Source organism: Pseudochaenichthys georgianus, chromosome 9 (assembly GCF_902827115.2).
Source record: "Pseudochaenichthys georgianus chromosome 9, fPseGeo1.2, whole genome shotgun sequence".
Lineage (NCBI taxonomy): Eukaryota > Metazoa > Chordata > Actinopteri > Perciformes > Channichthyidae > Pseudochaenichthys > Pseudochaenichthys georgianus.
In genome coordinates, this window is record NC_047511.1 from 42897122 (window position 1) to 42920283 (window position 23162).

Sequence of the window (23162 nt, forward strand, 5' to 3'; positions counted from 1 at the left end):
AAAAGTATAAATATAATATAATGTATTATATAGTATATAGAATGTGCAATAAAAGATAACATAAGGTATACACATCTGAATGAAAGTGAAATGTCCTATATGATATACTAATATAATATACTTAAGATACAAAACAAATAAAGATAGTTGGAAGAAAGATACATGAAATAGAAATGTCACAATGGACACAATTCAAAATGCAGAAATTAAGTACTTTCAGTGTAAAATAGAATATGATACCATTTAAATGCTGAAATGTACAATGGAACAAAATACTAATATATGAATAAATATAAATGCACTCCTCAGATTGATGCAGCACTGATATCAGCTTTAGAAAAACACAAATCAGTGAACCCTCTGTGTATCCGCAGCGACGCTGGAAAATCCATCACAGTGAATGTGTGTATACGTGTTTCTTTAGATGGGCCACCACCCACGGAGACGTGTCAGGTAAATATTTAGAGGGCGAAGGGTGGAAGGTGGGGGGGGGGGGGTGAAGTGTCCGATGACCAGAGTGGACACATGCCATCTGAAGCTATCCATCCACTCCACGTAGGCATGTGATACGCACGCAGACACCTGATCCTGCATTAGTCCGCCTCTGAAGCTACGCCGCATCACGGCTCGCCCCCAACGCCAACTTGAACCAAAGGGCCTCCAGCCAAATAATTGTGTGCGTGCGTGCGTGCGTGCGTGCGTGTGTGTGTGTGTGTGTGTGTGTGTGTGTGTGTGTGTCAGCAAGTATCTTCTCTTGAACGTGTATTTCTGCTACGGCTAAAAAATAACAAGACTTGGGAACAAGAAAAGGAGTAATTGTTTTCACCTCTAGTAATTCATGTGTGCAGGGATTAGTGTGTGTGTGTGTGTGTGTGTGTGTGTGTGTGTGTGTGTGTGTGTGTGTGTGTGTGTGTGTGTGTGTGTGTGTGTGTGTGTGTGTGTGTGTGTGTGTGTGTGTGTGTGTGTGTGTGTGTGTGTGTGTGTGTGTGTGTGTGTGTGTGTGTGTGTGTGTGTGTGTGTGTGTGTGTGTGTGTGTGTGTGTGTGTGTGTGTGTGTGTATTGAAGAACTTGTTGTCATGTGTCACATGGAGAGACGGTGATGACAGAGGCTTTTGTAGGTGTGTTTTTAACCACAAGAACGCAGGCAGAGGGTTAAGGAAATGCAGCTAATATTGATATGCTAACTCACTACATATTTAAGATGCTTTACTGCCAATTAGGGAGCTGGTTTATCCCGGAGTAGATGCTTTGGAGGCATGAGTGTCACTTCCTCGTCACAGGAGTAACAGTCCTGCCTGTTTCTGTATCAGTGAAGTTGCACAGGTGAGGTCTCGGTACCCGAATGCCCACCTTCCCCCCTGAGGTGCCAGGTGCTCTTACAGCAGCACACCACACAGGGGAGCTACTGCTATTTCCACAGCCTGTAACAGACACACACACACACACACACACACACACACACACACACACACACACACACACACACAACCAGGGTGTCTCTCCAGCCAAACACTGTGTTCAGTCAACCTGCTGCACGGGGATCAGCGCCCCAGCCCCAGAGAGAGAGAGAGAGAGAGAGAGAGAGAGAGAGAGAGAGAGAGAGAGAGAGAGAGAGAGAGAGAGAGAGAGAGAGAGAGAGAGAGAGAGAGAGGTGGTGATTTCAATTTGCAGACAGAAGAAGAATAACCTTCAATAAAATGAAAGCAAGCATGAATCCGTTTTTTTTTAGTTCCCCCTGATTTTAAGAAGTTTGGTTGCAACAAAAACTCTTTATGCTAAACTGAAATGTCAATTATAACTGAAAGCTATCTTGTAGTAATTTCCTGTTGTTTGTCTCGTCTCACCCTGGCTGACACTTCACTAAATCCACTGTTTTAATTGTTCCCTATATTGCCCCATGGGTGTTATGAAAGGTGCCCCCCAAAATAAATGTATTATTATTATCTTGTCTATTCATAGATTCAAATATTTAGTGTGTCAAAGTGTGGGTCATATATGTAGATGTTGTCGTAGCCAATCATTTAAATGTGGTCTCATTTTCACTTGTGGCCATTTTTTCTTTTGAATAAGTATTTAAGATGTTTTATATTGTGCTACTTTATCCATTATTTCTGTGGGGATTGTGTAAAATAAGTAGGATTATTCATATCGTTAATATAGATTTTATGAAATGTAAGTTCTAGTTTTGCTATTTTGCTTTTTTTGGGCAAGTCAGGAACAAATATATATTTTTCTCTGAACTTACCACTCGATTTCGTATGCTTAATAATATGGTTAATTTTTATTTAATGTCATTTTAGTTTTGCTTATGAACATTATTAACTATTACAAGTTTCAAATTATGTTGCTTTTATGGACAGCAACAACAATAAATCTGATCATTTATCGCTTCCTTTTCTGATGTGAAGCAGGTCAAATGAAGGCTTTGGGCAGGTCAGCAACAAAAACATATTTCTTATGAATGTATCACTCGATTTCCTGAAGTAAAAAGTAGGCTTATTAATATGGTTCATTTGTATTTGATGTTATTTTAGTTGTTCTTATTTCAATAGCTATTTTGGAAGAAGTCTGAATCATGCTGCTTTTATGGGCAGGTCTGCAAAAACAATAGAACAAGACGTAAAGAAAAAAATGTAAAGAAAAAAATGTCTACAAAAGGAGAAAACCCAAAGTGTGAACAGTATTAATGTCCAACCCTCTTCCTGTTAGTCATATGTAAACACGGCTCTGTTTCTAGGACACCGATGGCAGATACGGTAAGAGACGTCAACAAGCGAGGACATGTTCTAATAAATATCATTACATCGAAGCAGGCTGACAATATGCCAAAGCGCGAGACTACAGGCAAGATTAATGAGCTGAGAAATCAGACACAAACACAAGCGACATTTCTTTCCCCGTGCAGTGCACTGCAGCGTTTGAGGTTGCTTGGGAGGTTGCTCCAACACGCATGACGAGAAAGATTTCTGCTCGTCGTCGTGCCGCTTAGTTCGTCTGTCAGAGACTCGGCCATGTTTCACCGAGCGAGAGGATGATGGGGGCCGAAGGATAGGAACTATGGGCGAGGTAGAGAAATATCTGAGTGGATAAAGCTGTTGGTCCATCCTTTGACCACCTGGCTGCCAAAGAACACTTGGATGTTTTAATGTAGAAGTGTTTTCCTTTATGAATGACTAGAATGGCTTTCATCAGGATGTTAAGAATATACGTCTGGAGATTATCATATTTTCACTAAAGTTGGTTATTGTAAAAAAAATAATATATCAACAATATGTTTTTTTGCTATTCAAATTTGTATTTTGAGTCATAGAAAAGGAAGGTATAGTATGTATTTTTTGTTATATAGTATTTGGTGATTTAGTTAGAGGTCACATGACTGTATATTAGGTTTGTTTACACTACTTTTAACAGGTTTTACAAAATTATCTTTTCCCTACAGTTTGATGTTATCTCAATGATTTGCTTGAAGAAATAAGTTACTGTGAATGTATTTTGGAAGATGTGTGATAATTAAATGAATTATTTTACTGTCTTAGTGATTAATGTGGCCTTAGGTTGTTGTAGTTTTATCTATTCTCGAAGGATAAATAAAAACTACTTTTTGAGTTACATTTATCTGGAGTTAAAGATGTTATTACATGTTCACGTTTCATCAGAAATACCAGAAGTCTGATGTTTGAAAGGTTAAGTTGAACTTAAAAAAAACGTTATATCCAGTCGTATATAATATGATTTTGAATTTGGGGTATGAACAGGGTCTTTTAAATATAGACCAAACATTAGCAACCGTCTGAATCTATATTTCAAAATAACCAAAAATGTGTGCAAAATATTCTAAATTCCAACAATGTAGAAATCCACGTCAAGCGAACAAAAGCCTTATCAGTATTTCCTTTAGTAAATTCTTTGACTGCTTCGATACAATAGGCGAGGGAACCTTTTCATTATGCGCAGGCCGTGTAATCTCTGCCCTCTTGTTTTCCTTCAGCTCTCAAATGTAACTCGCCACCTCCAGAGCCAGCTAATGGATGCAGATGGAGGAAGTGTTTGACATTATGGACACAGCAGTGCTTGTTTTAGAGGAGCTGGTCATGTGGTCTGCCTTAACAGTACCCCTTAATGTGACCCGGACCCCCCCGGCCAACTCCAGGGGGGGTTCAGGAACTGTCCGCTGTGGGGGAATTGAGTGTCAGTTTAGCCCCCCAGTGAACACAAGTCAACAAGCCTTAATCCCCCCATCACCTAAAGTTACACTTTTCGGTCTGCAATTAGCCAGCCGGGAAAATCTCCCCTTTGCCCTATGCTGAGTTTCCGAGCCCCGACATGGAGCTCCGTGCTGGGGCTGTGGCTTCAGCGCGGAGTTCCGTGCTGGGACCCGGAGCTGGTTTCCATGGCACCGTGCCGACCGAGCCACATGGTCCCCTCATCTTTCACTGTCACCGAGCGGGAGAGGAAGAGATCAAAACAAACATGTGGTGGCAGGGAGAGCTCCACATGATGAATCGCTGTAATCCGTATCGCCTCGCTGTGATTGGTGGAGGCTGCTTTTGACAGATTCTCCAAGTGACTGAGTGACAACGAGATCCGTGACCTGGAGCATACTCCACGACCTCAGATACGGCTGATCCGCACAGACCCACCACCGGTCATTATACTCTGAATGTAAACATAATTCCAACATGGACGCCGGGTGTTTGGTGGGCGCCATGTCCATTATCAACAGGGCCGGAGCCATGCCAACGGGAATGATGGGGGTGTACATTCCAGTCCTTGGTATCAGCTCCATTCTGCACATTGTTCACCTCCTTTGCGACTTCCTGCTTCTTCATCTTGGAAGAGGAGCGCAGGAAGGCCCGATATATTCCCCCTCAACCCAAAACTCCCGTTCGCCAAAACAAAAAGCCACATTGTAGTTCATGTTCCTGTCTCCTCCGCCGGGGGCGTGGCATCAGCATTCCTCCAGGTCTGCTCCCTGCACGCCTCTGAGCCCCCTAATTTCACTGTTTAGGGTCGGTGTGAGGGTTTCTCTAATGGACATGTTATCCACTTCCTGCTGATGCTGGGAGGCGCTGCTGATCCCGCTGTCACAGACCGAATCACCACGTTGGAAACCCGCTAAACACCTTCAGCGTTTCAAATTGGAGACGAACAAGAAGACTCATCACCTCGCCGACCCCTGACATGCGAGGGGAGTTTTTTCTGTTTGGCCAAAGCTAAATGGGAAAGCGGAAAATGAGCAGGAGGAAACTGGATCAGCCTCTGAAAGGTGCATTCACTGACAGGAAACATCCACTCTGGAGTTTTGGGAAGAAGAGAAGCGGACTCTGGCTTGCTCATTAACCTCCAGTTGTTCATTATCAAGACAGGGAAAGTAGTTCATGGGATATGCACACATGCACTTAAACACTCTCCCACTCATGCACAGTGGGCCTATGAGTACTGGCTTTGGTTCAAGTTCAGGAAAGTACAAAAGTATTGGCATCAAAATATACTTAAAAGTACTCCTTATGGGAAATGGCAGAACCATGCATAATAAATAACTGTATAATGAGTATTGATGCTGCAATGTGTTGACGACAGCTGGTCAAATGTAACTACTACATATTTTAACCTATAATTAAATGTCACGGTTTGTTTAATAATGGATTTACATTTTGTAATAGCTAAATAAATCGGAATCTGTAAAGTAACTAAAGCTGTCAGTAGAATTAAAAGTACAATGCTGTATGGAGTTATTCAAGTGAAACATTTTACTTAAGTACAAGTACTTACAAATTGTACTTATGTACTTTGTTACGTTCCAACACTGACAAGAAGTGAATACGGCTAAAGGCTCACACAGAAGTCACATGTGTCTCCTAATCACCCCTCGACCCCACACATTGGAGAGGTTTTCAGTTAAATGGGAATGCAAAAAATGATCAGAAGGAAACTGGAGGAAACTGGATCAGCCTCTGAAAGGTGCATTCACTGACCGGAAATATTCACTCCGTTTTGGGAGCTTTTGGAAGAAGAGAAGCAGACTCTGCATGGCTTGCTCATTAACTTCCAGTTATTCATCCCAGCTACAGAGGGAAAGAAGCTAATGGGATATGCACACATGCACTTACACACACTCATACTCATACTCATGCACAGTGGGCCTGTCTGTAAGGGCCTTTGACTCCAGGGCTTTGGTTCAAGTTCGGGGAAGCAGAGGCTGGTGAAGGGTGAACGAGCCCGGGTGGCTGAGGAGGGACGGATGGAGCGAGGGACGGAGGCATGGAAGAGGGGGAGTTGGGGGAAAGGTGGAATGGGGGGGGGGGGGGTCTAAGTTTCGAGCCCTCTCTGCCAAAAACAACAAGCAGGCCTTCTCATATTCAAATAAATACCAAGCCAGTGGGGAGCATGGAGAGGCGGCAGATAAGGAGGAGGCATGGGGCGAGAGTGAGGATCCACACTGAAGCCTCTTCAGCTCCGTGGAGAGGAGCCGAGCAGGCAGTGAAAGGTTTACAATGAGCCTAGACTCTGTCCTTGTATTTAATACCGGGCTTAAGATGCATTAGAGGGGACAAAGGCTGCGGGTCCTGCTCGGGGAGAAGAAAGGCCTTAATTAATTTGGGGAGATCACGGAGGCCCACATCATCGGTTCTTTGTGGCAGGAATGCCAGCTATTTACCGGCGCTCCAATGGGGCTGAGGGAGAGGAGAGGTGATGACGCCTGGCCCGCCGCGCAGCAGATAGGGAAAGGATACTTTTCAAAAGCTAAAAGCTTCCCAGTTTTAAAACAAAGACGGGAGGGAAAGAGAAGAAGTGATTTTGAAAAGGGATCCCCCCCCTCCACCCTTTCTATGTCCTACAGAGACATTCCTAACTGGTTTGCTTTCTTTCCATGAGAACTTGATTTATACTGATATCCACTCAAAACGGATGTGCAGTACAAATGCACCCAAACTATTTTTCCTGATGATTTAAAAACACACTTCGAGGCATTCTGCTAATATTATTATGACTTTGTGCATGCCTTTTTATATAATAATGTTCTTCGTCATACTTTGCTGTAAAAACGTACGTGTCTCCTTTGTGGGACGAATAAAGGAATTCTGATTTTCCTGTGCTGCCGCGAGATTGTCTCCTACAGTAATCTCCCTGTTGGATGATAGCTCAAAGATAACAGCGGTGTTGCTTCAGGTGTGGGGGGTCGGGGGGGGCAGAGAGTGGAGGCGGCACAGAGGCTGTTGAAGGGCACAGTGGGCAGCTGTCAGGACTATATTGGTTAACTGGGAGAAGACATGTGGAGAGAAGACCTTCCGTCCCAAAATAAACAAATAGCGATGGCCCACATCTTCGCAGACAACTGCCGAGAGGGAGGGAGAAAGTGAAAATGTGCTTTTCTCTCTTTTGATTTCTGCCTGGACAAATAGAGCGGGCCGGGCAGTCGAACCTCAGAATCCATAACACGTACACACACGTGGGATATAATGTATAAATGTTATAAAGGGTGCAACGTTGACTGAAATGTGTTCTGTCCATTTTTTTAACATGACATTCATTATGTGTTAGTGATATTCTTTTAGTAAAAGGTGAAGTCCACCCTCCCGTGTTTTTGTGTGGGAATATATGTGGGAAACAGACACGAGGGATTCAGGATTTTCACCTCGGGTCAGCCATTGTGTTCATTTCCATTGTGTTTTTATGTCCTTTTTATGATGACCCCCAAAATACAAAGAGAGCAGAGCAGAACAGGAAAAACCACATTTATATGCCAACAAGGAAATGTGTTTCATATGTTCTGGTTTTTTCTTCTTTTACAAAAATAGAGGAATTCCCAGTTTGAACGAGAACTTTTAACTACTGTAACACAGCAGCAGAATTAGCCTCCTAATTTTACATTTCCAATTTTTTCTTTTACAGTTCCTCTACAGGTATGTGTTGCAAAACGATGCACACAAACTAGACCGACCATTAAGTCATTTTTTTTTATTGTAATTTTATGATTTTTGTATTCCTATTACATTCCTTTAGCGGGTGTGGCTGCATTGGTTCAAAGTAACTAAGTACATTTACCCAAATACTGTAGTTAAGAATGATTTTTGACAAACGTGTACTTTACTTGAGTATTTCCATTTCATGTTCCTTCTACTCCACATTTACTTAACGTTGTATAAAATATAAAAAAACAGGATATTCCTATATGATGATGATGTAGTACTAAGTCGTTTTTAAAGTCTATACAAGTGGCTCCATATCGACCAACTACAAGATTTAAATCTGTGTACATTTGATAAACTGAATAATATAATATCATTTCATAATAAATTACTTTGAAAGAGCCATTCAACATTATGTGTACATTTTCTTTCGATACTCCAAGCTGATAATGCTTTCAATAATACTTAACAGTAAACTCATAATATTAAAATGGGCGATTGGAAACATTAGTACTTTTGGACCTTTGAGTACATTTTGATGTTAATACCTTTGTACTTATACTGTTTACTTGTAGTATTTTTACTTTTACTTAATTAATGGGTGTGAGTACTTGTTCCCCTGTGAGTGGCTGTGAAGTTTGAAGGTGCTATGACTGAACCTATTGAAATTGACTGGGATTACTGTATGTCGCCTTTACGCATGACTGGCGGGCTATTGAAGGACGATCTGCAAACACCACTACACAATGTGAACACAAACTCACATCAGTATTTACGATCTGCCCCGCTGCGAAAATAAACCCAGCATGCACTGAAATAACACATTTTCAATATCAGCCTCCATACTTACACACAATATCTTATACACCATTTGAGCGATTTTTTTTATTTCTATGTATTCATTATGGCGACGAACCAACGGAGAAAGAAAGTATTCAAAATATCCAAGAAGTAACCACTCAACGACAGAAGTGAGATTACAAATAGCGGAAAATAAATAGTGATAGACATCGGACAAATATTCAACACTGTGGTGAAATGTTTGGACGTTTTTACTGAAAATCTCCAATTAGACTTCGCGCTGATGTGGAGATGTGATGCGGGGGAAGACGTGGAAACATTTTAATACAGGAGGAGTGAATGAAGGCATTCAGAAATGTGGCAAACAGAACCAACCAGACTCTGGTGCGTAAAAGCATCAAAGATTAAAATAAAAGATAAAGCGTTTAGTATTTAACAGCAAAACCTAAATAGATATAGCAATGCTAGAATTATAGCTATTTTTACATTTGTATTCAGGATTAGATTAGATAGCTGTATTGATCCACATTTTGGAATTCGTCAGAGCAGCATGTAAGACATAGCACAATAATTATAAAGTAAAACCAAAAGTAAAGATATATCAGCAGTAATTATATACACCAACATATGTTTGTATATTGCCTTGATACATAAATAAATATAGTAAATAAATAAAGTAACCATGTAGCTTATTGGCCCACATAAAATGTATTTTCTTTATTATTATCTGTAAAAGAAGTCCATTTCAAATGTCTGTATTAACGTAAAGTCAGCGCTAATGATAACTTAAGTAAGAAAAGTTTTTTTATATTTACATTTTATTCTGAATAAACAATCGATTATTGTTATGTCTTTTTAGCCGTTTGTAGGGCCTTGATAGTCGAGGCACTTTTCTGAATACTTCCTCGTGCATACCTGCATCTCCCCGTGCATTTCCTGCAGCCCCGCGAGGACACCCCGGGCTGTCAACTGCTCACTTCCTCTCCCTTATTCTGGGATTTACACTAATATTTACACAGGATAGGGTTTAATACGTGGAGTGCGCCGCCTCGGTCCCCACTGCTAATGTCACGCAACATGAATGTGAACATCATTGTTTTTATGATGTGTGGCACACCTGGTGATTTATTACGTGTTAAAAGATGGGAGCGCGCAATTAATAATGTTATCATCCTGATTGTGGCTCGTTCATTTAAAGACTGGGGAAATAAATATGAATACAACACAAGCGTAAAAAACGTCAAAGCAGGGTTTTTTTTAGGAGAGAGAGAGAGCAGAAAGGAGAGGAAGAAGAGGTGACCTATCACATCTCTGTTTATTAATAACGCAGAAATGCAGCCGAGATCTGAGACATTTAATGAGGCATGGGCGGGATCTCTTTTGTTGTGTCATTGATTACCACCACACAGGCCTGTCCTGGAGGCCTACTGTACATCGGGAGGAACAGCAGATAACCGGCAGCATGTGGGGATAAGTGTCACTGACAGATTCTTAAAATGTGTTAAAAGAATGTTACGCGATTTTAATAAAACTGTATCGAACAAATGTGTTTTTGTGCGTAAAGGTTCGCGTCAAATGGCACCGAAGCCCCGCAGGTTTTCCTTCTGGTGGCCCCAGTTCCCCTTGGGCACTTCATATCTGTGCCGTGTGGAGAGAAGCGCTCTGGATATAGCATAGGAACGACGCGCTATAAGAGAGGATACTATTTTCCTGAGTAAAATAAAAGTGAAAAAAACATTTTAACTCCTACAAATATTTTTTTAAATATCAAATGTCAAATATCAAATGTAAATTACTTTCAGTTCCGCCGATTATATGTGGGTATAGGGTGGATGATGCCTGCAGGAAAACTCCGTGAGCTGAGGTGAGGGCTTTGAATTTGGGACTAAAGGGTGCAGTGGCATTTATCTTTACGGATGCACAAAGTACACTAAACAGTGCCATGCCACTGTTTATATTGCTCTACGTCAGCAGGGCCATCGGCCGAGTGTATACAAAGTGTAATTTCGACATTAATACTAAAATGTACAATTCAATCCACTCTAAAGAGGACTTTGACCGATCCAAAGTTTACGAAAACACGTTTTCTCTAATCAATAAATCCAAGAGTTCTCCTCTATCAGTTCCACATGGAGCCTACTCGTTTGAAAACATGGTACAAGTTATTAATAGGCTATGCTATGTGAATAATAATTTTACAAAAACAAACAAATAACCTGATTTTATATTGACAAAAGACTGACTTGGTCCTCGCTGTTGTGTGTCCGTCAGTCAGTGTTCAGGCTGTTTCCTCCTATCAGCTCACACTTTGCTCACTTTGTCGACTTGTTGTCAGCCCGAGAGGAAAGGTCTGCAGCGCGCGGTCCTACAGCAAACATATTCCAAGGAAGGTTGGTTAAAAACATGAATAATACAACTATATTTTAAAGGACAAAAACGATTGTCGTGTCACAGATGCGTGAATGTAACGAAATCTAAAAGTCGTAGAGTAACACATGTGCTAAAGGAGCCTGTTGTGTATGATAGTAGTGAAAGCCTTATTTCACACTGTATGGAAATTGTTCCTTTAAAATAAAAGGAGCTACAGAGATTTCAGTTGTTGACGTTAACTTCTGTGCAATGAAAGTAACTAACCCTGATAAAGACTTGTTGAGTCGTTGGCCATTCATGTATCAATAAAGTCTTTTTAATTAACATTCCGAGGTCCATAGATTTCCAATACAAGTGAGAGGACAGTCCTTTTATTTATGTATTTTATTCCTACGCAACTGTGTTCTTAAGAAGCCAATATTGTGTTTTTTCACTGGAAAAAAATCGCATTATTTTCATTTTTTGTAGCTTTCCACATTAATTCTGCTCTGAAACTTCCTCTACTTTCACACAGCACTTTATTTTAATGTGTTGAAGTGTGTTGTTGTTTTGGAGTGGGGTGTGGGTGTGGGTTGATGAGGCTTAATGTTGAACAAGTGTATTTTCTCCGAGTAAAATGTTGAACTGTGCTTCGGCCGCTCCGAGGCCCGCGAGCGGATTCCAACACAGTCTCTTCCCATTGTGATCTGCTCCTGTATTTTGTCTGTTATCACCTGAGTATTTACAAAAGGGGCTTCCGACTCGGCCATGATGAAGTGAGTCGGTATCGATGGCATCATATCTGATTCAAAAAGAGGAAGACAAAGTCTGCATTTGGTGATGTTTACACTGGTGTTGACTTTACCATTTATTTCATTTCATATTCGGGCAAATTCTAAATAAACTGAGTGCTAATTCCCTCGTACTCTAAACTTGTACATTTCTCTGAATACTTTGCAACCTTTTCCATAATTCTTCTTGATAAACTGCACATCTCTTACATTTTGAATCTGAAACTGTACATCATTTATTTTTATTATGTCCGTTTCTTTATGTACTTTTTGCATATTCTTATATTTCTGGTTCACACGTGTTTTAAAAGGTAACCAAATAGTTTCATAAAAGTGATTAAAAATGTGTTTATATGCACCATTATAATCAAATTCCTCACCTATCTATCTATCTGCCATTACCAACACATTGCAGTAGTTTATGTATGCTCAGAGACTCCCGCGGAGAAACATCCAAAACAAATAAGAGTTAATCCTCTAACTGCTTTATCCCATTAGACCCCCGCTGCTGCCTTCACGCTTCATTCGGAGACTCCCGGTGTAAATGAGACCTTCCGCTTTGTATCAGCAGCTCCAAAACAACACGTCTTCACTGCTGCACGTTACACTGGACCTGATAACCTGAGAAGCTACAGGGCGATACAGGAGGAGAGGTCAAGTCCAGCTGCGGCCTCAAGTGCCTCGTGTGTTTGTCTGTGTGCGTTTACTGACTGCAGCGAAGGCCTTGTGTCCAGTACAGTTCATCTGTAGGTATGTGGCGTGGAGGAAAGGGGCTGCGTAAAAGTCATAACAACGCAAAAAAGTAGACACTAAAAAAAGCCTAAAGGTAGAGATTCGTTTTATTTTATGACCTGAAGGTGGCATTGGGTTTCGTCAAAGCTGCCTCCAAATAAAGTATTAGTATGTATTATAACTGGTGTGAATCCAAAAAGGTAACTCCTTAAGTAATAATAGTGTAACATGTCCAGTACCTGAAACTAAACAATCTGCCTCTTCTCGCTAGATTCCATTTCTTGAATCCAAAAAAGCTATTTTATTATTTATGTGGCTATTTGGCCGAGTTAACTGAAGAATGGGAATCCACTTTATTCCTTTTAGTTTTTCCAAACGTATTAAAAGGAAAACTACATTTCCAGGGTGAGCCCATGCGTAAAAGACCCAGTGCAGCCCCTGGTGCTTCAGGCAGAGTTGGGGGCAGGAGCAGCTCTGTCTGGTGCCTGCAGCTGAAATATGCACATAGGCCTATAAGTTAGTGGAAAGGTTGCGCACTTTACAGCCGGACATTGCATGAATGACGTTGGGAGTTGAATTAAAATGACTGACACTCTTATTGAAATAAAACATGCAGTGCAGAGCGCAGACTCTTTTTTCCTGCTGAAGCAGGGGAGGCGTGGATCTCGCTCACTTTTGACATTCTCCTTGCAGCAGTCGCTTCTCCTCGAGGCAGCACTCAGAGGACACCTCCCCGCACCGACCGGAGGAGAAGCGAGGGAAGGTTTGCCTCTATTCTCTTGAACTATGTTTTGACGGTGGGACGACTTTAAAAAGTTTACGGACTGTGATCAGATGACCGGGGAACTTGTGGGAATACTCTAAGAACAGTCGAGCCCAGACTCTCGCACTCAAGGAATGTGAAAACCCCATTTTGGCGCATGTTCCTCTCCATTGTGCGCAGCCTTCTCCTGCTTTCTACGCGGTTGGAAAGCGGAGGAGGGACGGCTTCTCTGGACTCGATCTCTCGCCTATGGACGACGGCGGTCCCCTCTCTCCAAAGGCGAATGCTTTCAGTATTGCCTCTCTGATTTCGGCTGCAGAGCAAGCAGGAAACGCGGCGTTTGAGAAACAGAGCACCGGCCTGGACAAGCCAGACCTGCATAACCACAGCTCCTATAAAATGCACTACAGCACTGTCACCCGGGAAATGGAAGGTAAATCACCCTGCTGATGCCCGTAGAGCTGTTGTAGCATGTGTACGCGTTTGAACTGACACAACACCCGATAATCTGCTCGGTTACTCGAGATTTTCAAAGCGCAAAACCACATTTGAAATGCATGAATGAAGTTAGAACTAATTTATTCTGGCACAGCTGTTGAAATATAATGCAATTCAGTCCTAGTAGTGACAATCGGGGAGAAGTCTAAACACAGAGCAACAACAGGGGTGGAAGAAAAGTTTCCAAAACTGTTGAACAAAAAAAATCTACTTTATTCGTAGCGAGGACCATATACATAAAACACGAGACCAAGAGGCGGAGGGTTTACATGGGCACCCTGTGAGTAGGCTAATGGTAAAAAAAACAGAGCATAATGAGCATATCCAGCTCGGAGAGGGTGAACATCCAGTCCATAGATCTATTTGTCCAATAACGAGAAAGCAACAGTCACCTGCTGCCTATTCGTTTGTTCATGCAAATCAGTGTGTTTACCTTGTAAACCGTTTACTCTCCTCTCGGCCGGGCACATCCTCTATTGTTTGCTAACGGGGGTGTTGTGGGCGATACCTTATCCAAAAGTTAAATGAGTGCCGGAAAGCCCATTAAAAAGGGGCGCACTTCACTGTCAATCAGTCTCGTCCCAAGGCGAGGAAACTGCACATTACCTGCAGTTCCTTATCTAAATAGAAATAAGAACCGGTTTTATCGCAAAGGGGAGGCCCTCTGCGTCAGATAAGAGAGGTGACTGGGTTGCAGTGTAACACACTGACGCAGAGCACAACAGAGGCGGAATCGATCCGCAGCAAACACTCACTCACACGAAGCTCGTTTCTGCGAGCAGCTTTCGCCGCAGGGTTTTGGAGACATTTCGTCACTATTCGGACTCTTTTAGATCAGGCACACTGTAGCATGCTGGATGCAACCTCAGGGATTATTGAGCAGCCGAGACGGAAACCTTTAAACCGAACGGGGTGCATTTGTGTGTGACATCTGCACCTGGAGATCACTGTTTTTACTTTCTGTATATCCGAGAAAAAGTGCACGGCATATTTAGTAAATCCAGTCTTTTGGGATGATTTCAGCCATATCCAGTCCGTGGCTGACGCAGCTGTCCCATTTTTGCGATGTTGCAGCCTTCACGACGAGCAGCCTGAGCAGCCTCAACACGCCGGGGGGCTACCACCTCTCCCCGTCCCCCGGGGACCCCTACAGCCAGCATGAGGCCCACTTCGAGCCCTGCCCGGCCGCCCAGCACAACTACAACTACCCGGGCTCCAACCCGGGCCAGAACCCGCAGAGCGACGGGGGGACTCCCAACTGCTCCTCGTCCTCCAACAACTCCACTCCCAACGGAAAAACCCTCGTGAAGAAGAACCCCAAAGTGGCCACCATTAACGTGCAGCTGGAGATGAAAGCTTTATGGGACGAGTTTAATATGCTGGGCACGGAGATGATCGTTACCAAGGCGGGCAGGTGAGCACCAAGAGTTGTTATTCCCTTAATGCATGTGCGGGCACACGAGAAATAATGCAGAGCGGATTAAAGGCTTTAATCTAACAAAAATACCAATATTAGCCGAGTTGATATCCTGCGTAAAGGAGCAACCATATTCAAAACGTTTGGTTTTTAAATATAAAATGTTAATATTTTGAGCATTTTTGCTCATCACACAAACCAGATATTCAGGGTATATTTATCGATGTATTTCATGTTTTTTTTTTATTATATATAATAGCACATATAGGGATAAAGTTGCTTTTTTTTTTTTTTTTTTTAAATATAAAGGTTTAGTAGTTTCGTTTTTTGGAGTTCATAACGGATAACCCCTTTGTTTGGCTGTTAACACAAAAATATGTCTTACATTTTCGTTTTTCTCATTTCATTTAAAAAATGGAAAATATATTTTTGTATTGATATATGGCTTCTGAAACATGAACAACAACATATATTACTTTCTTATTTCAAAGGGCTCATGTCTCAGGAACAATTGTATTACATTTGAGCAGTAATAAAGTCCTATTTTTCTTGCACATAATGCCCAAAAATGCCAATTAAATGTCGGATAAATTAAATTAACGTGCAAACATCGGAGGGTTTGTCTTTATAACATGTTTTTAATTTAAAGCTGTGGTTCAGGCCTGCTGCTGGATATGTGTTTAATTCGAGGTCAGAAGCATGGAGGCTTGTGTGTGTTGTGTTGTGTTGTGTGTGTCAGCTGTAAACACCACGCCGTTTTTTGGATCCAGCAGGGATGTTGTGGCCCTCGGCTGGTTTCCCTTACAGTCTCAGGTTTACGCACCGCTGTTATACGGAACATTATGGCCTTTAATCTGAGGGTCTTTGCATGTGTGAAGGGAGATCAGCCACTATCTAAACTGATCAGAGAGCTGTACTCGTGTTTTTACTCGGGCCTCGACACGTGTTTTTTATTTTTATTTCCTCGTTCCTCTGAATGCTTCCCTCTCACGCTCAAGAAGTGGATGTAAAACTTGAATAAACACACACAAATCCAGTTTTGATTTTGTTATAAATTGTCCATTATAATATGTGTTTTCTTATGATTTCCAAATGGTGATGATATGATTTGAAGATGTTTTGCCTTTTAGTTTTCCAAATGTTAAAACAATCTTTTTTTTATTTGAAAATGTATAAGTTATGCTATCCCTTGTTTGCATCTGAAGGGCAATAATATTACCATCTTTCACCTTTGACCTCGTTTGGAGAGCCAATAAAATGCTACACTAATGTTAAGCACTATTTTTTGTTAACCAGTAAACAGTGGACATGGCGCGTAAAAGCGTCTCCAAATGCCTTCCTGACTTTATCCTGTAGTATCGTAATATAAAGAGGCATGAGATAATTGATCTAATCCTGAAAGTGAGGGTTGAGTTTCTGACAGGAGAAAGCAGATCTGCAGCAGAGCACTTTAAAGGCTCCTTCAGCCTCACCTAGCCACAACACGACGTTAATTGAGCGTTGATTTTAGGATCCCTTTCACTGACTCTGCGGATTACTCAACTTTCAACCCGTGTTCTTCGGGGATATGGATCTGCCCTGTGTAGTAGATAAGATGGAGGACAAAAACAAATGTTTGTGGTCATGGCCGCTAAACGAGCCCCTGCATCTCCAAGAGCGATGCAATCCACTTCGTTGGAGACAAAGCAGACACGTGATTGCAAATACATTTAAATAGGAGAGATATAGAGAGCACTGCCTCCAGATGAGTCCATGTTTTTTCATACAGACACAATTCTGGATATTTGTTGGAACATTAATGACACCTCGTCTATACCCATTACGCGCATGTTATAGCCTATGTCCACTACATGTGTGTAGGTAGCCCTTCGTGTGTCTGGAAGTTAACGAGTCTTTCCACGAGTTGCGAAAGCGGAGCTAAAAAGGCAACAAACCCAAAGCTCCATTCAGATGAAGGAGAGTTGTATCTGGGTAAGCACGGACGGGATCACGTCATGTCCAAAAGCTCGGAGCTCATGTCTTCCTGTTGCTCGGGCCAAATGAAGCTGAGCAGGCCGGGAGCTGCACGGCCCTCTGGCTTTGTACACAAAACATTTGGCAAAAATAATTAGTTTACTCCTGTGACGAATCCATTCATTTCTAACAGTTGAAAAGCACCGTTCACACACTGAGGGTCCAGTTTTCTGAATACTGAATGTGAGCACGTGAAGGCAGCCAAAGCAACACATAGCCTAACAGTCGATCTGTGCTTTTCCTTTTCCAGGAGAATGTTTCCAACTTTCCAAGTGAAAATATTCGGGATGGATCCCATGTCAGACTACATGCTGCTGATGGACTTCCTGCCCGTAGACGACAAACGTTACAGGTAACTATGGACACTGCAGGAGCGTTACAGTTGGACTAGTCCGAAATATTTTTTGGCAAGGTGCACAACACATACTTTGCACTACAGTGGTAAATTAAGCAAACTACATTTGAAATAAATAATAAATCGGAAATAAATATAGCTTAAGCACATTTATAAACATTTCTAAAATGAACCGATTCATACTAGAAATATGTTGGTGACTATTGGAGACATATTCGCTATCATATTTGGTATGTTATGAGGCATATTATAATTTCTGAATAGCTTCCGTTTGTGTATCTCATGTCAGCACATGCATTGACATTTAAGGCAACACTTTTATTGATGATGTGGGAACATTTCTAATTGTAGATGTTTCCATCTCTCAGGTATGCTTTCCACAGCTCCTCGTGGCTGGTCGCCGGGAAAGCGGACCCCGCCACGCCGGGCAGGGTGCACTACCACCCGGACTCTCCGGCCAAAGGCGCGCAGTGGATGAAGCAGATTGTCTCTTTTGATAAACTCAAGCTCACCAACAACCTGCTGGATGACAACGGCCACGTGAGTACACTACTGGGAATGAATCCATGCAACAACAACACAAATAATTATAGCCTACTACAAACACACAGGAAGGTCGACAAAAGAGAGTTATCATGCAAACGGCCTAAAAGCATCACTACGGGAATAACTATTAATACTCGACGATTTAATTCACTGTATTTATAGTTTGTTTCTTCAAATTTAAGCACCAAGTACGATTAACCTACAACCTCAGAGGTCGAAAAATACCGTGATGCATAAACTGTAAACTCATTGAATTAACGTTACTGTGAAGGAGAGGTTTGGCCCCCTCAAATTGATTTATACAATAACACAATAACAATAACACAACTTGTTATTTGGACTAATAGTCCGATGTGGCCAAAAAGCTTTTCTCACTCCACAAAATGTCTCAGAAAATCAGACTTTGCTCCAAAAATGACGGAAAGAAAGTAGAATATTTCATCATTGATGGGAATTGTTTCACCCTCTGGATCTTCCTCTCTGAGTGATTGTTGTATTAGTTTTACCGGCGGTAAAGGCTATTTTAGATTATGGAAAAGCCCATCATCACATGGAAATGTGGATATATCGAGACGATGATGTGCTGATAACATAGTGCCACATGGTCTTTATATATTAAGAAAAATGTCTGGAAATGTAACGGGAGCGTCAGGTTATTTCTGTAATGGTATATATTTACCAAACCGCTTATGCATGTATCCACAAATACGTATATGTTTGACAACGTCACATGCGATTATTTTAAAGCCGACCATTCTAACTCGTTTTGTTTTCAAGATAGTTTATTAAAAATACATTTGTTTTATGTTATCCAACCAAGATATATTTATTCATTTGATCAGTTTTTCCATTTTTTTAATAATCGAAAATAGTCTTACTGAGTTTCAGGAGATCGTTCCTTCAGTGCTGATTCAAGATTCAAAGGCTCGATTGACATATGCACAGTGTATTTATGAACATCTTAAGTCTCCAACAATGCAACCTAAATATATATAAGACATAAAAGAATAAAATGATTTATTTTTCCAGATCATCCTGAACTCCATGCACCGATACCAGCCCCGGTTCCACGTGGTCTATGTGGACCCCCGCAAGGACAGCGAGAAATATGCCGAGGAGAATTACAAGACTTTTGTTTTTGAGGAGACCCGCTTCACAGCAGTCACAGCCTACCAGAACCACCGGGTAAGATACCTTATTACCCTGTGTGAAAGACACGTGGGGTGGTGTGCAGAAACTGACCATATTCTAAAGGGGCTTTACCTTAAATGTAACATTAATGGATTAAGTTGAGTGATACCATGAGAAAATACTATAAAAAGGTCACTTTTAACTAAAATATTAATAATCAAATTGATATTGATTGTGCTTTTTCTTTGGATAAATGCATGACCGGATAATCCTACGAAAATCAAAATGTCTTCTTTGCGCGCTTTTTTGTTTTGCGTAAATGTTGCCTTTACTCTGCGCCAAGCTGTTCTGCTTCGCTCCTTTTTCCCATCAGACTTGAGGTCTGTTGAGATTAACACATGAGTGCATTCAGCAGTTATTCAAAGCGAGTCTGACGAGTGAAACTTTGGAATAAAATGGCTGCTATCAGAAAAGTAATGTGATTGGTTGGTGATTGGAATACACTGCAAAAACTCCTGATCCTGCTCAGACTAACCATCATCCTATATCTACTCAAAACATTCTAACTGAACTTGTTTTGAGAAGAATGAGAACGAGCTGCTTGCGTGAGATGATGCCGTTTGTTTATAGAAATCAAATCTAATGATGTCTTAAGATGGACGTTTTTTACAGTGTATTTCCATGGTCGCACTGTGAACAGGAGAGACAATAACTTTGTCCTTTGTATATGAAATATGACACAATAATTCATAATGTGACTCATGAAGTGAGAACATGAAACATATTCACATTTGATTTGAATCTTGAAAAATGATAATTGTGTCGCTACTAATTATTTAGGAATGTGCATGAATGGAAATCTACAATTGAGATACTATGCAGCTCCAAAGGTTACAAAATAGTTCAGAAATAAATGCTAAATAAGTTGTATATGAATTCACATGTGTTTTAAATAACATGAATGGACATGATGCTGAACAGCAGACCTGTAAGATTTCTCAAATATTATTAAAAACAAAGCGTTGTGTTCAAGACATGGACAGAAGAGCTTTCCAATCCAAAATGGCCAGCCCCCCATGCTCCTCTCCCACAGCTGGGATTCAAATGCAATGCCTTCTCAGAATGACTTTGTGTACGAGTCACTGAGGTTTATTGGATGTTCTGGATTTCAGATCACGCAGCTGAAGATAGCGAGCAATCCCTTCGCAAAGGGCTTCAGGGACTGTGACCCAGAGGACTGGTGAGTGTGCTCTCAACATAAAGCCCGCTGGCATGTTTCCACATGGTGTAGAAATGTTCAACTATTTGCAAAATAGTTCATCTCACTCAGATGGGTGGAGTTTGCCATAATAACAACCGCAATGCGTGCCATGACGTCTACGCATCAGGGCATATTGTTTGGACGTCAACAGACCTCTCCCGTCAATGGCTAATTACCACACACACTCGTAATAGTAACAACAGAATGAACCACACCCAACTGCAACACACACCGACGTATCCAAACGCTGCAAAAGTCTTTTTTCTTCGGAGCGTTAAGTAAACCGATCACGCTAAGGTTTATGGGAATGTTTTATTAGTTTGCAGAACAGGCCAATCTGAGTCATGTAATAGGTTGCCTGTCAATGTGTGGAAGTGATTTACACGCAACAGTGTCAACTCTTAAAATGTGCATTCATCATTTTAATATATAATAAAGACACGGTGCCGTTTGACAGTCATGAACTGAGTGTAACTGGATGCTCTCTCTCCCCGCTCCAGGCCCAGGAATCACAGACCGGGCTGTCTGCCAATAATGAGCGCCTTTGCCAGAACAAGAAACCCAATGTCGTCCCCGCCTCCGCAGAACGGCTCTGAGAAAGGTCTGCAGCTCGCTCCTTGTTTCACTTCACAACTCATGCCTGCTATCAAATATAAACCATATTCATATTAAGTTATTCAGCCGTTAGAGGAAATGGTTTCTTTCATTTTTGGCATCTTTCACCTCATTTTCTTTTCATTTAGTTTCATTAACGTCAGCACAATGCTGCCTTCACAGTCCAAGTCCACCACTACTATAGCACAGGGCATTGTGCCGTCATACAGATGATAGATTTATAATCAGTAACACCTGCAATGAATAATACTTTTTCTTGACATAAAATGTATTTGTTTATTAGTTTAATAATAACCATTAGTTTCACCCTGGCTTCAAACAACCTGTAATCCATCAGAAGGGATTCTAGCTTTGATTTATAACAAAAAACAAAAACTATTTTGATTTCTTTATGCATCATTTTGAGCGTATTTTCATGCATTTTTTGGACAATAACAGACGTTAGTATATGATCATTTGTTGACATATATAATATCTATCTAAATACTGTTTGACCTTGAGAATAATATAACAAATACTAGTCATTTTAGGGGTTTTAAATTGTGAAATTAGAATTGTATTATCAGTCCCCCCTGCAATCTGTACACACACACACACACACACACACACACACACACACACACACACACACACACACACACACACACACACACACACACACACACACACACACACACACACACACACACACACACACACATTGGCTAGCTCTGACTGTTTTCTCCCGTCTTTCATTAGAGGACAGCAGGAGGGAGTACGAGCGGGACCCCAGCGGCACGCCCATACACGGAGACCCGGCCCACCAGCTGATGTCCCGGGTCCTCAGCCCCGCCCTTCCCGTCCCGGGGGGCCTCCACGGCGTCTCACTCTCCAGCGGCAGACCCAGCCCCCCCCACGACCTTCGCCAAGACCCCCACGGTCTCTCGCCGGACACCCTGCACCACCACCCCTACAAGTACCCCACCACCTACGAACACTACCTGGGAGCCAAGACCCGGCCCTCGCCCTACCCTTTACCCGGCATCAGAGGACACACGTACCACCACCACATGAACCCAGCCACGGCTAACATGTACTCAGCCACCAGCGGCCCCTCTAACTATGACTACGGGCCCCGGTAAGGGGCGATGCATTGTGGGAAATGGAAACAGGAAAGGCAACACAGTCCTGTCTATTGATGGCAACCTGTGGGGTGCGTCCACCGCCTGAAACTCTGCTGGATAAACCCCTTATTTATTTAAAGGAAATGCATCTCTGCGCTAAGCACCTGCTCTGAGTCCTTTCAGAGGCCTGCTTCGACCTTTGAACCCGAATGGGAAAAGCTCCACGGCGAGCGGTGCGGACATAGAGCCAGAAAACAGAGGAGGCAGGAGGGACCTCTCCTTAACACGGACAATACCTTTGATCACAGACTGGAATTGAATTTTTTTTTTGTGTTGGATGCACTTTTTGATTTGTTTGTATTGCTTTCAAAAAAGCCATATGTTATATAGTACATCAAGCTTCTAGGTAGACGAGATGTTTGCATGTTGAGCTCATCAGAGAGGGTGTCGAAACACACCCAAATGTTTTTGTTTGAGGTATAAAAAATAAAAGAAATACAAGATTTGATTTTGAACATCTTGAGCCGCTCTGAGAAGCTTGTACCATGGCACTGACTTGCAGCAATTCAAAGTAAATAAATGAAGCAGAATGACTGTTCTGCATCTGTAAAATAAACATTAAATTCTTGTAATTCATAAAAATCTTTGAGCAGATCTTCCATTCGAAGCTTTGCCTGCTGTTGCACTGCTGCAGGGGGAAATCAGCTTACCTCACTGAGAGCATTGTTCTGGTTTCTCTGACCGGATCTGCCTGCTTCATTGGGTTGAGGTGTCTGTTGTTCCTGCAGTCGTTGGAAGTCAGGACCAGGAGGCTGTCTAAACATTAGCCTGCACTGTAGTTCAAATGTTGAAATCTGCAGCTGGTGCTATGAAGAAA

General features: G+C 41.8%; 1 protein-coding gene across 2 annotated transcripts; it reads left to right on the forward strand.

The window, feature by feature from the left end:
• Positions 1-13284: 13284 nt before the first annotated feature.
• On the forward strand, positions 13285-22841 carry tbx1 (T-box transcription factor 1). 2 transcript variants are annotated; one of them, XM_034091570.1, is made up of 8 exons: positions 13285-13779; positions 14868-15258; positions 17525-17626; positions 17998-18169; positions 19205-19360; positions 20479-20546; positions 21068-21168; positions 21921-22841. In XM_034091570.1, exons 1-8 carry the CDS (start codon positions 13596-13598, stop codon positions 22301-22303), a joined length of 1557 nt encoding a protein of 518 aa, XP_033947461.1. In that variant the 5' UTR covers positions 13285-13595; the 3' UTR covers positions 22304-22841. The 2 variants fall into 2 exon arrangements, with proteins under 2 accessions (XP_033947461.1, XP_033947462.1); XM_034091571.1 differs by having other exon boundaries at positions 14919-15258.
• Positions 22842-23162: the final 321 nt, after the last annotated feature.